The following is a 26,727-nucleotide window of genomic DNA, read 5'->3' on the forward strand; positions in this document are numbered from 1 at the left end:
ACATTTCCAAGACATTATAAAAAATGTCTAAAATCAAAGACAAAGAGAATTTTAAAACCAGCAACAGAAAAAAATTCCTCATGTACAAGGGAGATTTAAGTCTATCTGTGGATTTCTCAGCAAAAGCCCCGTGGGCCAGAAGACAGTGGGATAATATGTTAAAGGGCTGAAAGGGGAAAAAAAACTTTCAATCAAGAATATTTTAACTGGTAAAAGTATCCTTCAAAAACGAGGGAGACTTTGCAGCCAAGTAAGCCAAATGCACTCTTTTCCCAGGGGGACTCAGTGTGCAGTGGCTGCAAACAGCAGCCTCCTCAGTAGTTTATGTAGCCTGTTGCCTGTAGAGGTTGCCCTAAGGGACCCTAGCATCAGCCCTTTCCAGTGAACATTCATGAATGGCAGGCTGTCCCCAGTCCAGGCTCCAGATAGGTACATGCAGTGACTTTGGAAAGTCCCAGGGCACAGTGGCCAGGGTCTGCATTGGGCAACTCATAACGTCCATCCGCACCAAGCTACAGAACAAGAAGCATGCAATTGAGGCCCTCTACAGGGCTTCCCTTGTGTCTCAGCTGGTAAAGAATCCGCCAGCAATGTGGGAGACCTGGGTTTGATCCCTGGGTGGGGACGATCCCTTGGAGAAGGAAAAGGCTACCCACTCCAGTATTCTTGCCTGGAGAATTCCATATACTCTATAGTTCATGGGGTCGCAAAGAGTCAGACACAACTGAGCAACTTTCACTTTTTCACAGGGCCAAGTTCCCTGGCCACTAGAAGATTCTCATCTCTAAGAAGTGGGGATTTACTAGTTTAATGCAGATAAATTTGAAAACATGGTGGCAGAAAAGCAGCTCATCCCAGATGGTTGTGGGGGTCAAATACATCCCTAATCATGGCCCTCTGGATAAATGGTGGGCTTCACATTCATGAAAGTCTTGGCGCTGTCCCCTCCTTACTGATGCCCATCAGTAAATCCTACTTTCCTGTCCAAAAAAAAAAAAAAAATAGAGAGACAGACTGTCACAAACACAAGCTGAGAAAGTCATTCATCACTAGACTAATGTTATATTAGAAATGTTAAAATTACTCAATGTGAAATGAAAGAATGGTAATTAGTAACATATGAGCATATGAAAATGTAACACACACTGGTAAGGGTAGATATATAGGCAAACTCAGAAAAACCTAATACTGTAATATAGTGATGTGTTGATCACTCAGCTCTGAGTATGAAAGCTAAATGACAAAACTGTCAAAAGTAAGTTGCTACAATAATTTGATGATGGATTCACAATATAAAAAGAGGTAAACTGTTACATCAAAATATTGGGTGGTTGTAGAAGGGTAGCATTTTTATATATAATCAAAGCTAAGACATTATCAGCTTAAATAGATTGTTACATCTACAAGATGCTTCATGTAAGTCTCGTGAAGATGATAAGCAAAATCCTACAGTTGATACTTAAAAAATTAAGAAATGGGATGTAAAGGGTACCACTATGGACAATCACTAATTCACAGAGGAAGACAGAATGAGAGGAAGAAAAGAACATAGGAAATACAAAATAGTCAGAAAATAATAAGAAAGCATTACCCAGTCCTTACCTCTCAGTAAATATTTTAAATGTAAATGGAATATACTCACCAATAAAAAATTTAAAGTGAAAAAAAAATTTAAAGTGGCTGAATAAATAAAAACAAGATCCAAATACACACTGTCTCTATAAGACTCACTTCATCTTTAAGGACACATAGACTCAGGCTGAAAACATGAAGAAGACATTCTATGCACATGGAAACCAAAAGGGAGCAGGGGAGCTATACTCCTATCAGAAAAAACAGACTTTAAATCAAAAACTGTAATAAGAGACAAAGAAGGTAATTATATGATGATAAAGGGGTTAATTCGTCAAGAAAACATAACAACCTTAAGTACAAATGCTCCCAACATCAAAGCATCTAAACACGTTAACACATTATTAACTGGGGGATTTTTGCAGAAACTAACCAGAAACTAAATTCCTGTGGCCAGCAATTTGTTATGTAAGTGAAAATACTGAAACATCGAGAGTCAATGTTCAGGTAACAAAAGATGTATTAATATGTCTCTGGTCAATAAGTCGCTAAGCAATAATAACAGAACTGAAGGGGAAAAAGTGAAAATACTCCTACAGAAGTAGGGGACTTCAATATATCACTTTCAACAATGGATAGACCATCTAGACAGAAAATGGGTAAGGAAATATTGAACTTGAACTATGCATTAGACCAGGAGCTCTAACAGATATACACAGAACTTTCTACCAATAGCAGCAGAATACACATGCTTTTCAAGCACTCACAGAACATTCTCTAGAGTAGATCATATAATAGGTAACAAATCTTAGCAAACATAAGAACACAGAAATCATAGTAAGTATGTTTTCCAAACCCAGTAGTTCTAGAAAAGAATCCATAACAGAGGAAAAACTCAAATTTACAGGAAAGTGAAAATTAAACAATACACTCCCAAATAACCAGTGAGTAAAAGAACAAATGGTAATAAAATAAAAAATTATATGGAAACAAATGAAAATAACAACATACCAAAACTTATGGTATGAACAAAAGCAGTTCTAAGAAGAAAGTCTGCAGCAATAAATGTCTTTATTAAGAAAAAGATCTCAAACAACCTGACTTTATAGAAAAATACTAGAAAAAGAAAAAAATTCAAGCCCAAAATTATCAGAAGAAAGGAAATCATGATCAGAGCAGAAGTAGACCGGGAGAACAAAATAAAAAAAAAAAACAAAACTTTATTGAGTTTTGAAGTTAAAATTGACAAACTTAAAAATAAGAAATAATAAAAAGATTCAAATAAAATAAAAAATTAATGAGGAAAAATTACAATGGATACCACAGGGAAAAAAGCATAAGAGACTACAATAAAAAATTTACACCAACATTGAATAACCAAGAAGAAATTAATAAATTCCAAGAAGGATACATTCTACCAATACTCGATCATGGTAAACAGAAAATATAAATAAATCAATAATACTAAGGAAATTAAATCAGTAATAAAAAACTCTCATCAAAGAAAAATCTAGGGTCTGATGGTTTACTAGTTAATTCTACAAAACATTTAGAAAAGAATTAATACCAATCTTTCACAAAGTTTCCAAAAACTGAAGAGGAGAAAACAATCCCTAATTCAATTTATGAGGTTAGCATTACCCTGATAGCAAAGCCAGATACAAACATGATAAGAAAACTACAGGCCAGTATCTCTAATTAACATAGATGTAAGAATACTCAGAAAATTCTAGCAAACTGAACTCAACAACACACTAAAAGGATAATAATCCATGATCGACTGGGATTTATCTGTGGAATGCAAGAGTATTTCAACATACACAAATCAATCATTGTGGTATGACATATTAATGGAATAAAAGATTAAAATCATATGATCGTCTGAAAAGATGTAGAACAAGCTTTTGACAAAATTCAACATCCTTTCATAAGAGCTCTCAACAAATTGAGCATAGTAGGAACTTACTTCAGCATAATAAAGACTATATGACAAGCCTATATAATGTTATAGAAACCAAACTCATAGAAACCAAAAGTAAAATGGTGGTTACCATGGACTTGCAAGTGGGAGAAATGGGGAGATAATGGTCAAAAGGTAAACATTTCCAGCTAGAAGATTAATAAGTTCTAAGGAGCTAATGTACAGCCTGATGAGTATATTTAAGTTATTAAAAGAATAGATCTTAAAAATTCTTACCACAAAAATGATGAACGTGTTTAATTAGCCTTATTGTGGTAATTATTTTGTAGTATTGTGTATATAATTACATGTTACATTCCTTAAACTTACAAAATATTATATGTCAAGTATACTTCAATAAAACTGGGGGATCTGACGGGATGAGAAAAAAGGAAACAAAACTCATATGTCAATCATACCTGAAAAACAAATAAAGAAAGAAAATCTGTCAAGAAAATAAATAACACAGGTACTTCCCTAGTGGTTCAGTGGTTAGAATGCACCTGCCAACATAGGGGGCATGGGTTCAATCCCTGGTCTGGGAACTAAGATCCCACATGCTGCAGGGCAACTGAGCCTGCACACTGCAACTACCAAAGCCCATGCACTGAAGCCTGTGCACCACAACTATTCAGTCCATGCACGCAACTACTGAAGTCTGCACACCCTAGAGACCATGCTCTGCAACAAGAGAAGCCACTGCAATAAGAAGCCCGTGCACCACAATTAGAGAGAAGCCCTCACTCGCCACAACTAGAGAAAGCCCATGCACAGCAACAAAGACCCAATGCAGCTAAAATTTTTTTAATTAATTTTTTAAATTAATACAAGGTATTGGTGAAATAAGAAAATACAAATAAATGAAAAGACACCTTGTGTTCATGGATCAGAAGACTTAACATTGCTAAAATGTCCATTTACCCAAAGAGATCTATAGATTAAATGCAATTCCTATCAAAATTTCAATGGTATTTTTTAAACAGAAAAATGATCCTAAAATTCATGTGGAACACTAGGTATCCTGAATATCCAGAACAATCTTGATCACATATCCTGATTTCAAAACATGTTACAAAGCTATGCTAATTAAAATAGTTGATACTGGCATAACAGCAGACACACAGGCCAAAAAAAGAAAATAACTAAAAAATAAACCCATGCATATATAGTCAACTGATCAGTGACAAAGGTGCCAATAATACACAACGGGGAATGGATAATCTCTTTAAGAAATAATGTTGGAAAAACTGGATATCCACAGGAAAAAGAATGAAATGAGACTCATATCTTACCCAAACCAGAAAAAGTAAACTCAAAATGGATCAAAAACTTAAACGTAAAACCCAAAATTATAAAAATCCTAGAAGGAAACATAGGAGAAAAGCTGTATGACATTGGTCTTGGCAATTATTTCTTAGATATGACATCAAAAGTACTGGCAACAAAAGCAAAAATCAACAAGTGGAACTGCACCAAACTAACAAGCTCTGCATGGCAAAGTAAACTGAGTAAAAAGTCAGTCTTTGGCATGGGAAAAATACTTGCAAACCACATATGCAATAAGGGTTTAATTTAAATATATATATAAGAAACTCCTAACACCAAACAACAATAAAACAAACTAATTAAAAAATAGGCAAAATACCTGAATAGATATTTCTCCAGAGAAGAGATAAAAATGGCCCAGAAGTTTTTAAGAATGTGCTCAATATCACTAATCATCAGAGAAATACAAATAAACCACAATGAGACATCATCTCACACTTATTTGGATGGCCGTTTTCAAAAAGACAAAAGATAAGTTGTAGTGAGGATATACACTATTGGTAGGAATGTACAAGGGTATGGCCACTATGGAAAACAGTACAGTGGTATCTGAAAAATTAACAACTGCTATATGATCCAACAATCCAACATCTGTGTTTAATATCCAAAGGAACTGAAATCAGGATTGACAAGATATTTATCCTTTCATATTCACTGTAGCACTATTCACAATAGCCAAGATGGGGAAGCAGCCTAAATATCCATCAGTGTGAATGGATAAAGAAAATGTAGTACATATATACAATGGAATATTATTCAGTATTTAAAAAGAAGGAAATCTTGTTATAAGTGACAACACAGGTGAACCTCATGAACATTATGTGAAATAAGCCTATCACAGAACAACAAATACTGCAGGATTCCATTTATATGAGGTATTAAAGTAGTCAAACTCCTAACAAAAGAGGAGAATGGTAGATCCCATGGGTTGGAAGCAGGGAAAATGGAAAGTTGCTGTTTATTAAGTATAAAATTTCAGGTATGCAAGATAAGACAGTTCTAGATAACTTTTGTAAAACATTGTGTTTCTAGTTAACAACACTATACTATCAACTTTATATGATTTTGCATCTAAATTTCCCAGATAATTAACTATTACAATTGACAGAATCATTAAAGTAATAAGAGCTTCTCAACAGAAGGAGAGAGATTTAATTACACTTAAGAAAATCTCTGTCCAGTCATATCTAACTACTAAGCTAACTGTGCAGAGACTTCAGTGGCCACACACAAGGAAGAATGCAGCCTTTACAGGCTAGCCCAATAAACTTATTAAACAACCATATAAAACAAACCCTGTAGAAGAACAATCTAATTTCCAGAGTTGCCAATTATATTTAAAATGGTTAGTCTTCAATCAAAAAAATATGAGACATGAAAAGACACAAAAGAGTGGCTAGTATACAGGACAGAATGAAAGCAGTCAATAGAACCTCTTAATGAAGAAGCCCAGACACTGAACTTACTAGACAAAGATTTTAAACCAGGTTTCTGAAATATGTTCAAATAACTAAAGAAAACTATGTCTAAAGAATTAAATAAAAGTATAAATATTATTTCACTCCATCAGAGAATATCAATAACATGATAGAGATTTTTTAAAAGAATCAAAAAGAAATTCTGGAATCAAAAGAAAAATAACTGAAATGGAAAGAGAAGTTTAAAGGTTGGGTTAAAAAGGGAAAAACTTCGTGAGTGAAACTGAACAGAGGTAAATTGAGATTATCCAGTCTGAGGACCATGAGGAGAAATAAACAGAGCCTCAGAGATTGATGGAAACAAGCCTATCACCATAAGCATAATGGGCAACAAAGAGGAAAAGCAGAGGAAGAAGAAAGGATCTGTGAAGAAATAATGATCAGTAACTTCCCCAATATTATGAAAAACAGTAATCTTCACATAAAGTAGCTCAACAAGCCCAAAGTAAAGCATATTCAATGAGATCCACACATACACATATCATTGTCAAGCTATCAAAAACAGTTTCCTAGAACTTCCAACATTCTGAATTTGAGGTGAGATTTTTGAGATTAAAACTTCATCTTCAAGTGACATATTTTCATCTGATATCCATTTTCTCAACTATAAGAAAAGAAGATTTTAATCCACTAAAACAGGAAACTTTTATTGTGAAGCTTCTGAATTAAGATAGACCAAGTATCACCTAAAGTTTCCTTTCAATTTTGTAACAATTTAAGCAAATGACCACAATTTTTTAAAAGATCAAAATATAAGACAGGACTATGATGTTTAGTATAACCATGACAGTGTTTCTACTGAGAGAATGTGTAGGCACTCTGTTATTTCATACATATACTAAAAAGTTGAAGGTAAACATTTTTCTAAGCATATTCATTGTTTTTAAGTTTTCACATTTTAAACCATGAGATTGATTTTAAAATTGAAATAAACAAAAATAATGATTCAACATTCATATAAAAATGAAAAATGGAATAGGTGGGGAAAAACAAAGTATCTGAGGATATTTATATCCAATATATTTATAGTTTTAATAATTATAGATTATGTGTTCCTGGAATAAAGGAAAAAATATTGGATTTGTAAACAGTCTGACTATAAACTATTTATAAGATATACCACACCAAAGTTTAATAATACAGAAAGGTGAAAAGCAAATATATGAAAAAAGATATGTATGCACATATTAGTCAAAATAAATCTGCTATAGTTATGTCATCAGACAATACAGAATTTAAGTCAAAGGAACTTACCAAAGATTAAGATGGTCTCTTTAATAAAAAGTTGAGTTCACCAGAAACATGAACTTTTAAAAAACTGTACATACTAATAACAGCAGTATAAGGAGGCCAGTAATACAAAAATAAATAAATCCAAAACTATAGCAAAAGAATTCAATATGCATGTTTCAGCAAATGGTAAAATGAACCAAAAATTCAAGAAAACCAAGAAATAAAAATATTTTTTAATATAACTTTTAAAAATTTTGCAGTGATATTGTAAGTCTGAATCAGGCTACATATCCCACTTAATTAAAATCAATTAATTCAATTAAAATAATTTAATAATTTTAATAATAATATTTACTACTGAATTTTTTCTAACAACTCTAAGTACTATGTAAAATATTTTATCTGATACTTCATGCATACTCTGAGCTATAAGATGACTTTCATATGCACTAGACAACCAGATTTGTGCTGTAAGCACTATATGCAATATATGTTAATTACCCAACAATATTTTATCTCATTTATTAAAATATAAACAAATCACACTCTGTGGCAACAAAGTATTAAAAAAGATTATCAAAGAGTAAACATATGTGACTACATTTTTCACTTCTGTAAATAGAATCAGCCTTGTTTATTCAGAGATATCAATAATCTAAAGTGAATAATAATTTAATATTGGCTAACACTATTTAAAATATTATTTCACCTTCTTGGCATATTCACACTTTAGAATAAAGTTAAAATTTGCAGTGTTAGATATGTCTAAGAAAAAATATGTAATGATACAAAAATATATATCAGAAAGAGAGTAAAAGAAACTTACAAAGTAGGAAGAATTGAAGCACAAAGAAAACAGTATAACTTAAATCTCAAATCATCAAAATTTGATGAAGTGTGACTATGAGTGCTAATTAAGAGACACAGATATAGGGACTTCCCTTGTGGTCCAGTGATTGAGACTCCACCTTACAACGCAGGGGACTTGGGTTTGATCCCTGGTCAGGGAACTAAGATCCTACACGCATGGTACAACTAAGCCCATGTGCCATAACTAAGACCCAACAAAGCCAAATAAACAAATATTCAAAGAAAAAAAGACAAACATATCAAGCTGAATTTGAAAAATACTGTTCTAATCTTCACACTAAAAGAAACAGAAAAACCATAATGATACAAAATGATTAAAACAACAGGACAGAAAAAAAATGTGTCATGAGAATACCAGTCAGAAGTTAAAGCCACATTAAAAGCAGGCATGGTAGTTATTTATGGCAAAAAAAAAAAAAACTATAAAAGTGATAAAGTGGGTCCCTTATTAGAAAAGGGTCTGTCCTCTTGGGGCTTACCTGGTGGCTCAGATGGTAAAGCATCTGCCTGCAATGCAGGAGACCTGGGTTTGATCCCTGGGTTGGCAAGATCCCCTGGAGAAGGAAATCCCACTCCAGTACTCTTGCCTCAAAATTCTAGGAAAAATGTTCATTTTAACTTTATATGAATGTTAATGATAAAGTATCATAAGACAAGACTTGACATAACATAAGAACAAAACAGAGTAATTCATAATCATAGCAGGAAATTTAACCCATCCAACTCAGGAATTATAGAACACACAAATAATCAATGAACAAAATACTTATAGATACATTCATGAACCATGGATCAATGCTCTCCTGAATTTAACTGAAAATATTTTTCAAGATTTTAAATTACTTACTTACTGTTAAAACTGCCACTTCCTGAAGCTTCATGGTTAATTTGAAACTGCCTGTTTAAAACTGAAGCTATATCCTCATGCAATTGATCTTTAATAGTCATAGCTTTTGGCTCAGTTATAAGAAATGCTAAACAGAAAAATGGATCTATTATAAAACTTCTGAATATACCAAGTAATCAGCAAAATTTCTTCTAATTCATGCAACACTAAAGGAGGAGGACTGCAAAGCAGTGAATTATAATACATATTCAAACAGACTCTGGAAGGGAAGTAGGCAATTTGTGTGAGCAGTTTTCATGAGTGTGTATGGGGGCAGTCTTGTTATATACTAGTCATTAATCATGCAAATAGCAAACAAAAGTTGATCAAAGGCTTCATTTAGTTTTCTAGTTATCTTAGGGTATTCACACTTACATCAAAGCATAAAACTTCTATAAAATATATGCACAAATATTTATGATGTGTTGTTCAATTTTTTTCTCTTTCTTGATCTTTGTTGCTTTATCCATTATTTAATGAAAATTAAAGAAAAAATATCTTTTAGTGAGCTTAACTTCAAATAATTTAAAGTGAAAGATGCTCAGTCGTGTCCTACTCTTTGCGACCCCACAGACTATACAGTTCATGGAATTCTCCAGGCCAGAATACTGGAGTGGGGAAGCCTTTTCCTTCTCCAAGGGATCTTCCCAACCCAGGGATTGAACCCAGCTCTCCTGCATTGCAGGCTAATTCTTTACCAGCTAAGCCACAAGGGAAGCCCAAATAATTTAAAGATGTCTATAATTCTTACCATTGCGTCTATTTGTTCTAGTAGTTCCCTGATACAACAACCGAGTTTCAGTTTCTGATGGTGTTTCATTCTTAAGCAGAGGATTTTCATCTAATTCTTTACCAGAAGATACATAAAGAGATACATTTTAGTCTACTAGATAGATAGAACTATTGTGAAATCTCTATATTTAAAACAAATATACAGCAAATTTTCTCTCATTTTTTAAAAGTTATAACTAAATTGCTGACAAAGGTTCATATAGTCAAAGCTATGATTTTTCCAGTATTCATGTGAGGACATGAGAGTTGGACCATAAACAAAGCTGAGCACTGAAGTGTGCTTTCAAAGTGTGGTGCTGGAGAAGACTCTTTATAGAGTCCCTTGGACAGCAAGGAGACCAAACCAGTCAATCCCAAAGGAAATCAACCTTGAATATTCATTGGAAGGACTGATGCTGAAGCTGAAGCTCCAATACTTTGGCTATGGTCATGATGGGTAGAGCTGACTCACTGGGAAAGAACCTGATGCTGGGAAAGATTGAAGGCAAAAGGAGAAGGGGGCAGCAGAGGATGAAATGGCTAGATATCATCACCGACTCAATGGACATGAATTTAAGCAAACTCCAGGAGCTGGAGACAGAGAAGGACAGAAGAGCCTGGCATGCTGCAGTCCATGGGGTTGTGAATAGTCGTACCTGACTTTGTGACTGAACAGCAACAACTAAATTACCATAACGCTAGGTCTGACAGGAAAATAGTTTTAATGGGGTTGTATTTTATTATTTCTAGGACATAATGTTAAATGAAAAAAAAAGAAAAAGAAGATATCCAGTATGTTACCATTTGAGTAAGAATACATGGGAAATGAGGGGGTAAAGTGGAGAGAAACAGAGACACTAATCTACAATACAAAACACTAGAAAGTTAAACCAGAAAACAATATACTTATTTGCCTTCAAGGGGGTGACAGTAGGTCCAGGGAGTACAGGAGGAATGACAGTTCTCTAAGTACAGTTGGCCATTTGTATCTGTGGGTACTACATCTGCAATTCAATCAATTCAATTCAGGTTGCAAACATTCAGAAAAAATTCCACAAAGTTCCAAAAAGGAAAACTCTGCCATGTGCTGGCAACTACTTAGATAATATTTCCATTGTAGTTACAACTATTTACATAGTGTTCACATTGTATTAGGTACTATAAGTAAGCAAGAGATGATTTAAATTATTTGGGAAGCTATGCATAAGTTATCTGCAAATATAGCACCATTTTATATAAGGGACTTGAGCATCTCTGGATTTTGGTATCTAGGGGGGTCCTGGAACCAATCCCTTGTGGGTACCAAGGAACAACTGCACATCTTTTGCATGCTTATACTTTGGGAAGTAGGTTAATGTTGTACGTATTGCCTGCAAAATAAAATCAACAAAATACTAAAATGGAAGTAAAACGGCAAAGAATTCTCAAAGAAACTTAGCAGCATTATAGGATACATCAAATGAGTAAATGTGCTGCTGTTGTTTAGAGTCAAGTTAACACTGCAGAAGAAAGGACATACACATACAAAACAAAGGAAGGAAAAAATAAGACCTGAGAGGATAAATTAGAATCGAAGACATTCATGAGAACTCATGATTTCAAAATGTATCTATGTATATGCATTTATGTCTATGTAGGTATATATGTGTATGAATATGTGTATCTATATTTGTGTATGTATATTGAGGAGTCCACCTCCAGACTAAAATCTTATGTGTGATATTTCATGACTGACCATATGCAATTACAGACAGACATTACAACAATAATATTCAGAGAATTTAATAGTCCAAATTTAAACAATGAATAAAGCAACTAAGATCAAAAGGGTAACAGAATTGAACAAAACTATAAATTAAGAATTCTGCAGAGGTTTTTGATTTCTATAGAACATTCCATCCAACAACAGCTAAGTCTGTACCCTCCTTAAATGCATATGGAAGACACTGTAGCCAGCTTTCAGAGATAACTGGAGTTCCTGCCACTGCAACTTCTACCAGGGGCTAGAGCTGGCAGTGCAGTGAGACTAACCCCACTGGTCCCAACTGCTCTCCAGAATCAGGATTCTACAGCACCTTTACCATTTATGGGACTGGAACTGCTGCTCTACATCCCATTTCAGATGCCAAGTCACTGCTCTAACCAACCATTAATAGGTATGAGTTGCTATCAGTGAGTGAAAACCATATACTGATACTTTTGCAGAACATATGATATAAAACAATTAACTCAAAACTAAATTCATAAATCTCCTATAGGAAAACATAGGAATAAATCTCTATTAGCTTGGATTTTGCAATGGATTATCACATATAACACCAAAAACACAAGGAATTAAAAAAAAAAGATAAGTCAAGCTTCATGAAATTAAAAATTCTTATCCATTAAAGGATATTATCAAGAAAGTGAAAAGAAAACCTAGAGAATGACAGAAAATATCTGCAAACCATATATCTGATAAAGGTTTAATGGCCCAAATATATAAAGAACCTCTACAATTCATCAACAAGAAGAAATGACCCAATTAAAAAATGGGTGAAGCACTACTATTCAACATAGTTTTGGAAGTACTAGCCACAACAATCAGAGAAGAAAAAGAAATAAAAGGAATCCAGATGAGAAAAGAAGAAGTAAAACCATCACTGTTTGCAGATAACACGATCCTCTACACAGAAAACCCTGATGACACCACCAGAAAATTACCAGAGCTACCATGAATAAAGTAAATTTGCAGGATATAAAATTAATACACAGAAATCCCTTGCATTCCTATACACTAACAATGAGAAAACAGAAAGAGAATTTAAGGAAACAATCCCATTCACCACTGCAACAAAAGGAATAAAATATTTAGAAATAAATTTACCTAAAGAAACAGAAGACCTATATATAGATAACTATAAAACACTGATGAAAGAAATCAAAGAGGACACAAATAGATGGAGAAATATACCATGTTCATGGATTGGAAGAATCAATATAGTGAAAATGAATATACTACCCAAAGCAATCTATAGATTCAATGCAAGCCCTATCAAGCTACCAACAGTATTTTTCACAGAACTAGAACAAATAATTTCACAATTTGTATGGAAATACAAAAAAGCTCAAATAGCCAAAGAAATCTTGAGAAAGAAGAATGGAACTGGAGGAATCAACCTGCTTGACTTCAGATTATACTACAAAGCTACAGTCATCAAGACAGTATGGTACTGGCACAAAGACAGAAATCTGAATCAATGGAACAAAACAGAAAGCCCAGAGATAAATCCATGCACCTATGGACACCTTATCTTTGACAAAGGAGGCAAAAATAGGCAATGGAGAAAAGATAATCTCTTTAACAAGTGGTGCTGGGAAAATTAGTCAACCACCTGTAAAAGAATGAAACTAGAGCACTTTCTCACACCACACAAAAAAATAAACTCAAAATGGATTAAAGATCTAAATGAAAGACCAGAAACTATAAAACCCCTAGGGGAAAACATAGGCAAAACACTCTCCGACGTAAGTTGCAGCAGGATCCTCTATGACTTACCTCCCAGAGTAATGGAAACAAAAGCAGAAATAAACAAATGGGACCTAATTAAACTTAAAAGCTTTTGCACAACAAATGAAACTATAAGCAAGGTGAAAAGACAGCCCTCAGAATTGGAGAAAATAATAGCAAATTAAGTAACTGACAAATAATTAATCTCAAAAATATACAAGCAGCTCATGCAGCTCAATACCAGAAAAATAAAGGACCCAATCAAAAAATGGGCCAAAGAACTAAAGAGACATTTCTCCAAAGATGACATACAGATGGCTAACAAACACATGCAAATATGTTCAATATCACTTGTTATCAGAGAAATGCAAATCAAAACCCACAGTGAGGTACCATCTCATGCTGGTCAGAATGGCTGCATCAAAAAGTCTACAAACAATAAATGCTGGAGAGGGTGTGGAGAAACAGGAACCCTCTTACACTGCTGGTGGGAATGCGAACTAGTACAGCCACTATGGAGAACAGTGTGGAGATTCCTTAAACAACTGGAAATATGACCCAGCAATCCCACTGCTGGGCATACACACTGAGGAAACCAGAATTGAAAGAGACACATGTACCCCGATGTTCACTGCAGTACTGTTTGCAATAGCAAGGACATGGAAGTAACCTAGATGTCCATCAGCAGACAAAGGGATAAGAAAGTTGTGGTACATATACACAATGGAATATTACTCAGCTATTAAAAAGAATGCATTTCATTAAGTTCTAATGAGATGGATGAAACTGGAGCCTATTACACAGAGTGAAGTAAGTCAAAAAGAAAAACGCCAATACAGTATATATGGAATTTAGAAAGGTGGTAATGATGATGCTATATGCAAGACAGCAAAAGACATACATGTAAAGAACAGACTTTCGGACTCTGTGGGAGAAGGTGAGGGTGGGATGATTTGAGAGACTAGAATTGAAACATGTATATTACCATATGTGAAATAGATGATCAGTCCAACTTTGATGCATGAAGCAGGGCACTCAAAGTCAGTGCCCTGGGACAACCCAGAGAGATGCGATGGGGAGGGATTGGGGTCAGGACGTGGGGGACACATGTGCACCTGTGGCTGATTCATGTCAATGTACGCCCAAAACCACCACGATACTGTAAAGTAATTAGCCTCTAATTAAAATAAATAAATTAATAAAAAAATAAAATATAAGTATTTAAATTTTGAAATTCTTCTCTAAAAATATTTGAACAACATTTTTCACATTTGGATATATAATATTTTCCTTATTTTTAAAAGTTCTACTATTTTCTAATTCCATTTTTATATCTTATTTGATTAATGAATTATATACAATTTATAAAAATTATATAAAAATTTTGAATGACCAAATACATGATTTTAAAATATTTATTTCCAAGTTAATTTAATTTTGATAAGAGGATATCATTTATATGGTGGCACAATTTTGTTGTGTTTTATTGAGATTTGGTTTAAAGTTCAGTGGGTAATAAACACTTTAAATATTAAAAAAAATGGTGAAGGAGTTGTAAAGAAATTTTTTCCAAAGAAGCTATACAAATTAACAATAAGCACACAAAAAGATGCTTATAATCTTTAATAATTAAGTAAATGTGAATCAAAATTGTAATGAGATACACTTCATACCTACTGGAATAAACATAATTCAAACAAAACAGAAAACAAGGGTGTGTACCATTGTACACTGTTACTGGGAACAGGAAATGGTGCAGCCACTGTGGAAAACAGTTGTGCAGTTCCTCAGAAAGCTAAACTTAAAATTATTTTACGATCCAGCAAATATACTCCTACCCAAACAATTGAAGACAGAGATTTAAACAGATATCCTATACCATGTTCAGTGTTGAATTATTCACAGTAGCTAAAAGTGGAAACAATCTAAATGTCCATAAGCAGATGAATGGATAAACAAAATGTGGTATGCACATACAATAATACATTCAGTTCAGTTCAGTCACTCAGTCGTGTCCAACTGTTTGTGACCCCATGAACCGTAGCATGCCAGGCCTCCCTGTCTATCACCAACTCCCAGTTTCCCCAAACTCATGTCCATTGAGTCGGTGATGCTATCCAACCATCTTATCCTCTGTCGTCCCCTTCTCCTGCCCTCAATCTTTCCCAGCATCAGGGTCTTTTCAAATGAGTCAGCTCTTTGCATCAGGTGGCCAAAGTATTGGAGTTTCAGCTTCAACATCAGTCCTTCCAATGAACCCCCAGGACTGATCTCCTTTAGGATGGGATGGACTGGTTGGTTGGATCTCCTTGCAGTCCAAGGGACTCTCAAGAGTCTTCTCCAACACCACAGTTCATAAAAAGAAACAAAATTCTGACATATGCTAAACTGTGGGTGAACCCTGAAAATATTATGATGCTAAGTGAAACAGCATAATTCCACTTACATGAAACAGGCCAGGTGCAAACGGACAAATACATAATTCCACTTACATGAAACATAATAGCCAAACTCACAGAGACAGAAAGTAAGTGAGAGAGGTTACCAGGGGCTGGATGGAGGCAGGAACGGGAGTTACTTCCTAACAAGTGTCTTTTCAGGGTGATGAAAGTTGTGGATATAGATGTAGTGATGATTGCACAACACTGTGAATGCAGTTGACCCCATGGACTGCAGCATGCCAGGCTTCCCTGTCCATCACCAACTCCTGGAGCTTGCTCAAACTCAACTCCATCAAGTTGGTGATGCCATCCAACCATCTCATCCTCTGCTGTCCCCTTCCCCTTCTGCCTTCAATCTTTTCCAGCATCAGGGTCTTTTCCAGTGAGTCAGTTCTTCGTATCTGGTGGCCAAAGTATTGGAGTTTCAGCTTCAGCAGCAGTCCTTCCAATGAATATTCAGGGCTGATTTCCTTTAGGATTGACTGGTTTGATCTCCTTGCATCATAACTGTTTAAAAAAATTTACTTTGAAAGTTTCAGCCAATGCAATAAGATATGGATGGGTTATAATAAAAGCTATGTATGTTGGGAAAAAAGAATAAACTGATGTTTTATAAAATATACATTGAACACCCAAAAACCCAGCTAAAACATTATTTATAACACAAAGCATATTTTTTTCCTGCTATACTCTGATGAATTTGGTGTATAATATTATGTTGCCAAATACTGTTATTTGGTTGAGACAAAGCTATCACTTTCCTTTTACACAAAATTTAGTTAAGATAAACTGAGCAGTATGTTAACTCACCAAATTAATCTTTACACATTGGTCAGTATATTTAGATATTCTCTCATGACTGTCTAAGAAGTTATTTCTATACTTAGTAATGTTCTCACTTCATTTACTTTAACATGGGAACACGAAATCATTAACATCTTTTTCTTACAAAAGAAAAAATCTTTTTACCTTGAAATTCTCTTGCTTCTTTGTAAGTTTGTTTTTCAATCTTAGTTTGTAAATTCTCTTCTATAATATCAGCCTTAATCACAAAAGTTAAAACAGGTAATTACAAATTATACATCATAGAACTCTAATTACCTTCTTCTATATCTACAATGTCATTACAGAAACTTTTTATCTCTCATTATTTCTTAAATGTATCAAACTTAAAAATGAGAACAATTAATGGATCTGAGGGACATTTGGGAACACTTTTAATAGTGTGGAAGGACCTTTCCCAAGCAAAATTGTGAATCTTCTTCATAAATAATTCCAAACAGATCAAGTTAATATTTTAAAATTATGATTCTAGTTTAGATTTATATTTTCACCTAATTTAATCTCTAGGCAAACTCAAATGGCTTTAAAAATTATTTTTATAATGCCACTTAATAGCTTGTATGATAAAAAATATTGTGAATGTTAAATGTCACTTATATATATATGAATATATGTCAAATATCATTATCATTTTTCTTTTTCCCAGAATTTTAACTAAGAATTTCCTGAACAGTTTTTTAGCAAAGGCAATTCTAGTAATTTTCTAAGATATGTTTAAGGTATATAAAATTATTTCAAAACAACTATGCTCTCACAACTATCTTAATATACAAAAATTTTTATAGATGAACATGAAATAATTTCTCTGTTTCAGAAATCACATATCTTTCAATTTATCATTAAAGTTATAATTCTAGCCACAAATTCTTTGTTGGTACAGATTAGAACTTTTACATTAAAATATTGATCCCCAAATATCCCTTTAAAATTCTAAATATATAACATGTTTTATCATAGTTACGGAGTTTCGGATCAATATATACACATTGCTATATTTAAAATGGGCAACCACAAGGACCTACTGTATAGCACATAGAACTCTGCTCAATGTTATGTGGCAGCCGGGATGGGATAGGGGTTTGGAGGAGAATGGACACATGTATATGTATGGCAGAGTCCCTCTACTGTCCACCGGAAACTATCATGACATTGTTAATTGGCTGTACTCCAAAACAAAATAAATTAAAAAAATAATGAATCAAATGGCAAATTTAAAATTCCATTTAAATAAGAAAATATTGATGTTTTAAATTAACATTGATTGAAAATATTGAAGAAGTATAGCAATTAAAATAAAAAGGTTTCAATTTATTATGCTGTACATTACCACCTTTGAGATGTCAGTACCCAGCATCCTTCTTTTAACAGAGGGTGAGATAAATGATGCTGCAGACATTTCATTCCCTTGAAGCAATTTTCCAACAGACTGTGCATCTTTAATTTCTTCATGCCATAACATTGTTGTGAATGTTTTATCATAGTTCTTTGATGAAAGTATATGGGACAGATCTTCATCAGTTAAACCTTCACTTGGAGTCTTTAAAAAAGGTGATCCATCTTGAGACTTGAGGATCTGTGAAAGATCTGAAATAGCAGGGCTAGCTCTTTCCTTCTCTGAGCTTTAGAATTACAAAACATCTGGTATTAGATTATATGAACAACACTTTTTATTTTTAACTAAAGAATCACTTGCATAATCTATAAGGATATTAAGTGGGCAATTACAATTATTCACTAATTAATAGTAATACAAATGTAAAATTGATGCTAGATAACAAGCTAAGGATAATATATCTCATGGATTTTAAAATACAGACAAAGAGTCTCAAATTGGCCAAGACAGCAGAGTGGGAACAGCCTGAGCCCACCTCCTCTAATGGGCATACCAAAATTACAACCATTTGCAGAGCAACTATTGATAAGAAAAACTGGATGATTAGCAGAAAAGATCTCACAACAAGATAGGGAGAAGACGTGGAGTCACACTATAGTCAAGATCCACAGCCCCAAGTGAGTAACCCACAAAGGGAGGATGATTACAATTGCAGAGGTTATCCCCAAGGAGCAAGAGGTCCAAGTCCCACACTGGGGTCGCCAGCCCAGGAATCCTACACCAACACAAGCACCTAGAACATTTGGCTTTGAAGGTCAATGGGACTTACTTTCAGGAAAGTCAGAATGTCATGGGAAATAGAGACTCTCTTCTAAGAAAACATACACATAATCTCACACACTCTAAGAGTCATAGCAGAATCAGTCATTTAAAAGGAGACTGGATTACACCCACCTTCTGCTCTTGGAGAGCCTACCAGAGAGGCAGAAGGCAACTGGAGCTCACCATGGGGACACAGACACTGGTGGCAGGCCATTTTGAAAGTTCTTTCTAACACATGGTCACCGGCAAACCAAGCTCCACTCTGGAATACTCCCTCTAGCTTATTGGGACTCAGCCCCGCCCAGTCTGTCAGAACCAGAACTGGGACCCCTCAGGCCAAGCAACTAGCCAGGAAGGACTTACTCAGTAGCTGCCTTCAGAGGACCTGAGCCCACAGTCACCCTGTGACACAGCCCTATCTACCAGCAGTCAGACACCAGCCCCAGGACCACTGTGGCCTGCAGCCTGCCATGGTAGGACCCAGCCCACTCACCAGCAGGCCAATACCAAGTATTTAAACATTTTGGGCCTCTCAGCCAGCTGCCCAGGGATTTGGCCACACCCCTAACCAGGCTGGAACAAGCTTCAGATAACCACTGATCCCGCAGCCAGCTGTATCATGAACCAGCCCAACATCAAACCTCCTAATATTGCATTACAGAAATCTCAGAAGAAGTGAGAGAAAGGGAGAAGAGGACATATCTGAAGTTAAAATAGCTGAAAAACTCCCATAGCCTGGGAAAGGAAATGGTATCAAGGTCCAGGAAGCACTGAGAGTTTCAAATACAATCATCCCAAAGACAACCACACCAAGACACACCATAATTAAAATGAGAAAATTTTAGATAAAGAGAGAACAATAAAACAAGGGAAAGCAACAAGTTAGGTAAAAGAGAACTCCTATAGGGCCAGGCTATCAGCTAACTTTGCAGCAGAAACTCTATAGGCCAGAGGGGAGTGGCATGATGTATTTTAAATGACGAAAGGGAAAACCTACAATAAGAAATGCTCTACCCCATAATGCTTTCATTCAGATTTGATGGCAAGATAAAAAATTATACAACCAAGCAAAAGCAAAGAGTTCAGCATTACCAAGCCAGCATTACAAGAAATGTTAAGGGAACTTCCCAAGTGAAAAGAAAAGGCAAAAACTAGAAACATAAAAGGCACAAAAGTGAAAAGTTCATTGTTAAAAGCAAATATACAGTAAAGGTAGTAAATCAACCACATACAAAGTTAGTAGGAAGATTAAAAGACTAAACTAGTAAACTTTTCTATAGTCACAATAAGCAGTTAAGAGACACAAAAAGATCTAAAAGACGATGTCAAAAACCGTAATCATGGGGGGGGCGGTGGTGGAGAGAAGTGAAAACACAGGGTTGTTAAAATGTCTGAAATGCAGAAATCAGCAATTGAAAATAATCACATGTATATTGAGAGATTCCTACATATAAAACCGATGGTAACCACAAACCAAAAATCTACTCTAGATACACGCACACAAACAAAAGAATCCAAACATGACACTAAAGGCAGTCGTCAAAACACAAGAGAATGAAAGAAAGGGGAAAAAAGGCCTATAAAACCAATTCTAAAACAATTAATAAAATGGCAATTAGAACATACCAATCGAAACCACATTGAATGTAAATAGAATAAATGACCCAATCAAGACACAGAGTGACTGAATGGATACAAAACAAGATACACACACACACACACACACACACACACACACACACACACTGCCTACAAGAGACTCACTTCAGACCTAAGACATCCAACCATCTAAAAGTGAGGTGATATAAAAAGATGTCTCACGCAAATGAAAATCAAAAGAAACCTGGCATAGCAATACTTACAAAAAAGTATATAGATTTAAAACAAAGACTATTATAAGAAACAAAGAAAGGAATTAAACAACAAAAAAGGGATCAATACAAGAACATAAAACTTTATATGTGCACCCACTGTGAGTGAGTGAGTGAAGTCGCTTAGTCATGTCCGACTCTTTGCAACCTCATGGACTGTAGCCTACTAGGCTCCTCCCTCCGTGAGATTCTCCAGGCAAGAATACTACTGTAGGAACACCTAAATGCATAAAACAAATATTAATAATACATAAAGAGAAACTGGCAGTAACACAAAAATAGTAGGGGACTTTAACACCCCACTCACATCAAAAGGACAGATGACCCAGACAGAAAATCAATAAAGAAACACTAACTTAAATCACACATTAAACCACATGGATTATGTATATACATGGAACAGTCCATACAAAGTCAGCAGAATACATATTCTTTCAACTGCACATGGAATATTCTGTAGGAAAGATCTCATGTGAGGCCACAAAAGAAATCTCAGCAAATTCAAGAAAGCTGAAATTATATCAACCTTCTTTTCTGATTGCAACACTATGAACTAGATCAACTACAAGAAAAAAAACTGCAAAAAAAACACACAAACATGTGGAAGTTAAACAATATGCTACTAAACAACCAATGAATTACTGAAGAAATCAAAGAGGAAATAAATACCTAGAGACAAAAGACAACAACATGACAATCTAAAACCTGTGGGATGTAGCAAAAGCAGCTCTAAGAGGGAAGGTAACAGCAATACATACTTACCTCAGGAAAGAAGAAAAACATCAAATAAACAATCTAATCTCATACCTAAATGAGCTACAGAAAAAAACAAACAAATAAAACCCATAGTCAGAGGAAAGAAATCATAAAGATTAGAGTAGAAGTAAATAAAATAGAAATTTAAAAAAAGATCAATGAAGCTAAAGGCTGGTTATTTGAAAAGATAAGCAAAATGAATAAACCTTTAGCCAGACTCACCAAGAAAAAAAGGAAGTATCCAAATCAATAAAATCCCAAATGAAGAAGAAGTTACAACCAGCATCACAAAAATAAAAAGAATCATGAGACTACTTGCTACTGTTCTTTAGTGTTCAGTTGTGTCCAACCCTTTTGCAATCCCATGGACTGTAGCCCGCCAGGGTCCACTTTCCATGGGATTCTCCAGGCAAGAATACTGGAGAGGCTTGCCATTTCCTACAGCAGGGAATCTTCCCAACCCAGGGATCGAATCTGCCTCTCCTGCAGAGCCTGCATTGGCAGGTAGATTCTTTACCACTTCGGGAATGGACAACCTAGCTTTTCAGGACAAATTCTTGGAAAGGTACAATCTCCTAAACTTAAACCAGGAAGAAAGAGAAATATGAACAGACCAACTACCAGTACTGAAACTGAATCAATAATTTTAAAATTCACAACAAACAAAAATCCAGCTTCAGAGACTTCACAGGTGAATTCTACCAAACACTTAAAAACTTAACCTTTATGCTTTTAAAACTATTCCAAAAAATTGCAGAGGAAGGAAGACTTCCAAATTCATGGTATGAGGCAGCATCAACCTGACATCAAAACCAGACAGTTCAGTTCAGTTCAGTTGCTATGTCCGACTCTTTGCAACCCCATGAATCGCAGCACGCCAGACCTCCCTGTCCATCACCATCTCCCGGAGTTTACTCAAACTCATGCCCATTGAGTCGGTGACACCATCCAGCCATCTCATCATCTGTCATCCCCTTCTCCTCCTGCCCTCAACCCCTCCCAGCATCAGGGTCTTTTCCAATGAGTCAACTCTTCGCATGAGGTGGTCAAAGTACTGGAGTTTCAGCTTCAGCATCAGTCCTTCCCAATGAACACCCAGGACTGGTCTCCTTAGGATGGACTGGTTGGATCTCTTTGCAGTCCAACGGACTCTCAAGAGTCTTCTTGAACACCACAGTTCAAAAGCATCAATTCTTTAGCACTCAGCTTTCTTCACAGTCCAACTCTCACATCCATACATGACCACTGGAAAAACTATAGCCTTGACCAGACGGACCTTTGCTGGCAAAGTAATGTCTCTGCTTTTTAATATGCTGTCTAGGTTGGTCATCACTTTCCTTCCAAGGAGTAAGCGTCTTTGAATTTCATGGCTGCAATCACCATCTGCAATGATTTTGGAGCCCCCCAAAATAAAGTCAGCCACTGTTTCCACTGTTTCCCCATCTATTTGCCATGAAGTGATGGGACCAGATGCCATGATCTTAGTTTTGTGAATGTTGAGCTTTAAGCCAACTTTTTCACTCTCCTCTTTCACATTCATCAAGAGGCTTTTCAGTTCCTCTTCACTTTCTGCCATAAGGGTGATGTCATCTGCACATCTGAGGTTGTTAATATTTCTCCCAGCAATCTTGATTCCAGCTTGTGCTTCTTCCAGCCCAGAGTTTCTCATGAGGTACTCTGCATATAAGTTAAATAAGCAGGGTGACAATATACAGCCTTGACGTACCCCTTTTCCTATTTGGAACCAGTCTGTTGTTCCATGTCCAGTTCTAACTGGACAAAGATACCACAAAAAAGGAAAGTTACAGGCCAAAATCACTAATGAATATAGATGGAAAAATCCTCAATACTAGTGAATTATATTCAACAATACATTAATACATGATTAAGTGGGATTTATCAGAGGAATCTAGCTTAAAACTCAACATTCAAAAAACTAAGATCATGTCATCTGGTCCCATCACTTCATGGCAAATAGATGGAGAAACAATGGAAACAGTGACAGACTTTATTTTGGGGGGCTTCAAAAAATTTTGGGGCTCCAAAATCATCACAGATGGTGACTGCAGAAATTAAAAGACGCTTGCTTCTTGGAAATAAAGCTATGACCAACCTAGATAGCATATTAAAAAGCAGAGACATTAATTTGCCAACAAAGGTCTGTCTAGTCAAAGAGATGGTTTTTCCAATAGTCATGTATGGATGTGAGTGTTGGACTATAAAGAAAACTGAGTGCAGAAGAATTGATGCTTTTGAACTGTGGTGATGGAGAAGACTCTTGAGAGTCCCTTGGACTGTGAGGAGATCCAGCCAGTCCATCCTAAAGGAAATTAGTCCTGAATATTCATTGGAAGGACTGATGCTGAAGCTGAAACTCCAGTACTCTGGTCACTTGATGCGAACAACTGACTCATGTGAAGAGACCCTGATGCTGGGAACGATTGAAGGCAGGAGGAGAAGGGGATGACAGAGGACAAGATGGTTGGATGTCATCACCAACTTGGACATGAGTTTGGGTAAACTCCAGGAGTTGGTGATGGACAGGGAAGCCTGGTGTGCTGCAATCCACGGGGTCTCAAAGAGTCTGACACAACTGAGCAAACTGAACTGATACTGATCACACAAATCCAATGATTTTTCATTATCTTCAAATCAGTGTGATATGTAACACATTAAAAAATTTAAGAATAAAAACCATATGATTATCTCAATAGATGCCTTTGATGAAATTCAACATCCATTTATGATTAAGTAACTCTCCAGAAAGCGAGCTTAGAGGGAACACACCTCAACATAATAAAGGCTATATATGACAACCTTAGCTAGCATTATATTCAACAGAGAAGATGAAAGTATTTTCTCTAGTATCAGGCAAAGAATAAGGATGCCCACTCTTGCCATTTTTGTTCAACACACTCTGGGAAGTCCTGAACACAGCAATCAGAAAAGAAAAAGAAATTTAAAAAAATCCAAATTGGAGAGAACAAGATGGCGGAGGAGTAGGTGGATGTGTAGTACCTCTCTCTTCACAGATACATCAGGAATACACCTTCAGACACAGAAGTGCATGCAAAAAACCAGCTGAGAGCGGACAGGAGTACCTGACCAGAGGAAAAGAAGATACAGAACCATGCAAAACTTGGTAGGATGAAGGAACTATGGGGAAAAACAGGAGTGTTAGTAGGACTGGACCTGAACTCAGCAGGTGAGGGAACTAAAGCAGGGGTCCGATCCCCCCATCGGGGCAACTGAGTCAGAGGAGAAACATTTCAGGTTGAGAGCGAAACAGCTCATTTGTGGCAGCCTAAATGGAATGAGAATCAGACAGTCCTTGCTGCAGCCATACATATCTCAGACAAGAATGCAGGTCCCCTGGAAGGTGCAGCAGCTGGAAGCTGGAGTTTGGGGATTGTGGAGCAATCCCAGAGTGAGGGCTGCTGTTGACTGTGGAGAGATGATCGAGGGGATGTGAGGAAGGAGACTGTGGTGGGAAATGCCTGTGGAGGAAAGCTGGGCAGCCATGGAGGCAAGGAGATACTGCTGAGTCACATGTAGGGAGTGGATTCATCGCCCTAGCCTCTCTCCCCACATGCCAGCATTGGCAGCTGAACAAGAGAGAGGCTGGCCCATCAAACACCTCAGGCACTGAATTACAAAGTAGGACCCCACCCAGGGTGCTCCTTTAAGTGACTGGTGCACCGAACTACAAAGTAGGACTTCACCTAGGGTGCCCCTTTAAGTGCCTGATGCACTGATCTACAGAGTAGGACCCCAGCCGGGGCGGGGGGGGGGGGCCCTCTATGTGCCTGAAGCGCTGAAAAACAGAGAAGGACCCCAGGCAAGGAAGCCCTCTAGGTGCCTGAACAGGCAGAGCTATGGAGAAAGACTGGCCAAAGAGGCCTTCTGATGGCCAGCTCCAAGGGGCTAGAAAAAAGACTCTAATAGGGCCATAACTTCTGCAGTGGAGGCAGTCCATGTCCCTGAACACTTGGAGCCACCAGGGTCCCTGCAAGCCAAGCAGCTGCGCCACCTTCATGTTAAACTCTCATTGAGGCATAGCTGCCATAGGCAAAAAAAGTCTTACATCTATGCGCGCAGGATCACTTTCGTAGTGTCAGACTCCTTGCAACCCTGTAGACTGTGGCCTGCCAGGCTTTTCTGTCTGGGAGGGGTTTCTCCAGGCAAGAATACTGGAGCGTATTGGCCAATACTGGTTGCCATACCCTTCTAGAGCACTATATTTCCTGCTGCCCTAGCCACCAACTCCCCTGAGTACCTGGTGCTGCAAGAACCACTGCAACCCAAGCAGCTGTATCACCTCCATACCTGGGCCTCAGAGGGGCAAACCCAAGTCCTCCAAGGCAGCCTCAGGAGCAAACCCCAGTGGACAACCCACATGCAGAGGTGGAAATAAACCACAATTGAAACCCAGGGGCAGTGTGGCTAAGGAAGAAGACCCAAAACCTTCCCACCAGCTATACAAGATGAAGATTAAATCCACACAATCAACTAGGAAGACTCTGTGTCTAGGAATATATAAAAGGTCATTGAGAGCTTCCACAAAAGAAAATGCACTACTTCTGATAGCTGTGGACACTGGAGGCAAGAACACACAGGAGGAGGACCAGATTAGAACCTGAGCTGCCCCCACAGCAGGTCCAGAGACCAGCACAGTGTTGGAGGGCCTCCTAGGGTAGTGAGGTGGATGGTCACTCCCAGCGAGGGAAAGGACTCTGACAGCAGTGACTCAAGAAAAACATTTATTACTATGTTTTGACTTGTTCTGTAGATTCTTTTGGATTTTTTTCTTTTTTCTTTTTTTGTCCCCCTCTGTTGTAGTTGTCGATTTTGTAAGTACTATGAATTCTAATTAAGCTTTTGAGCATTTTTTTTTTCTCAGTCACATTTTTTATTGTTGTTATAAACCTCTGCCTCAACATTGGGCTTTTGCAATTCTGTGGAGTTTCCCTTTTTTTGCTCTCTTTTTTTAATTTTTTAAACCTATTATTTTCTACATTTATTCCTTTGTTTGCTTTTCCTACTGTTCTTTTCCCCTTGCACTTAATCACTAATGT

The 26,727-nt window shown here is 36.4% G+C and overlaps 1 protein-coding gene and 1 non-coding gene across 2 annotated transcripts in view; one reads left to right on the plus strand and one right to left on the minus strand.

The window, feature by feature from the left end:
* The first annotated feature begins 240 nt into the window (after positions 1-240).
* LOC122682310 lies at positions 241-374 on the plus strand. The gene has a single exon (XR_006337326.1). It is a non-coding gene; the product is annotated as a small nucleolar RNA SNORA70 (small nucleolar RNA).
* Positions 375-8,987: 8,613 nt separating this feature from the next.
* The window catches only part of CCDC7 (coiled-coil domain containing 7), a 76,851-nt gene continuing 59,111 nt past the window's right edge, over positions 8,988-26,727 (minus strand). Inside the window, exons 17-20 of the mRNA XM_043883984.1 lie at positions 18,201-18,489; positions 16,997-17,069; positions 10,077-10,172; positions 8,988-9,035 (exon numbers count right to left, since the gene is read on the minus strand). Coding sequence (XP_043739919.1) covers positions 18,469-18,489 — 21 coding nt within the window. The 3' untranslated portion in view covers positions 8,988-9,035; positions 10,077-10,172; positions 16,997-17,069; positions 18,201-18,468. The remainder of the gene's footprint in view (positions 9,036-10,076; positions 10,173-16,996; positions 17,070-18,200; positions 18,490-26,727) is intronic.

The sequence above is a fragment of the Cervus elaphus genome, chromosome 23, assembly GCF_910594005.1.
Source record: "Cervus elaphus chromosome 23, mCerEla1.1, whole genome shotgun sequence".
Taxonomy (NCBI): domain Eukaryota; kingdom Metazoa; phylum Chordata; class Mammalia; order Artiodactyla; family Cervidae; genus Cervus; species Cervus elaphus.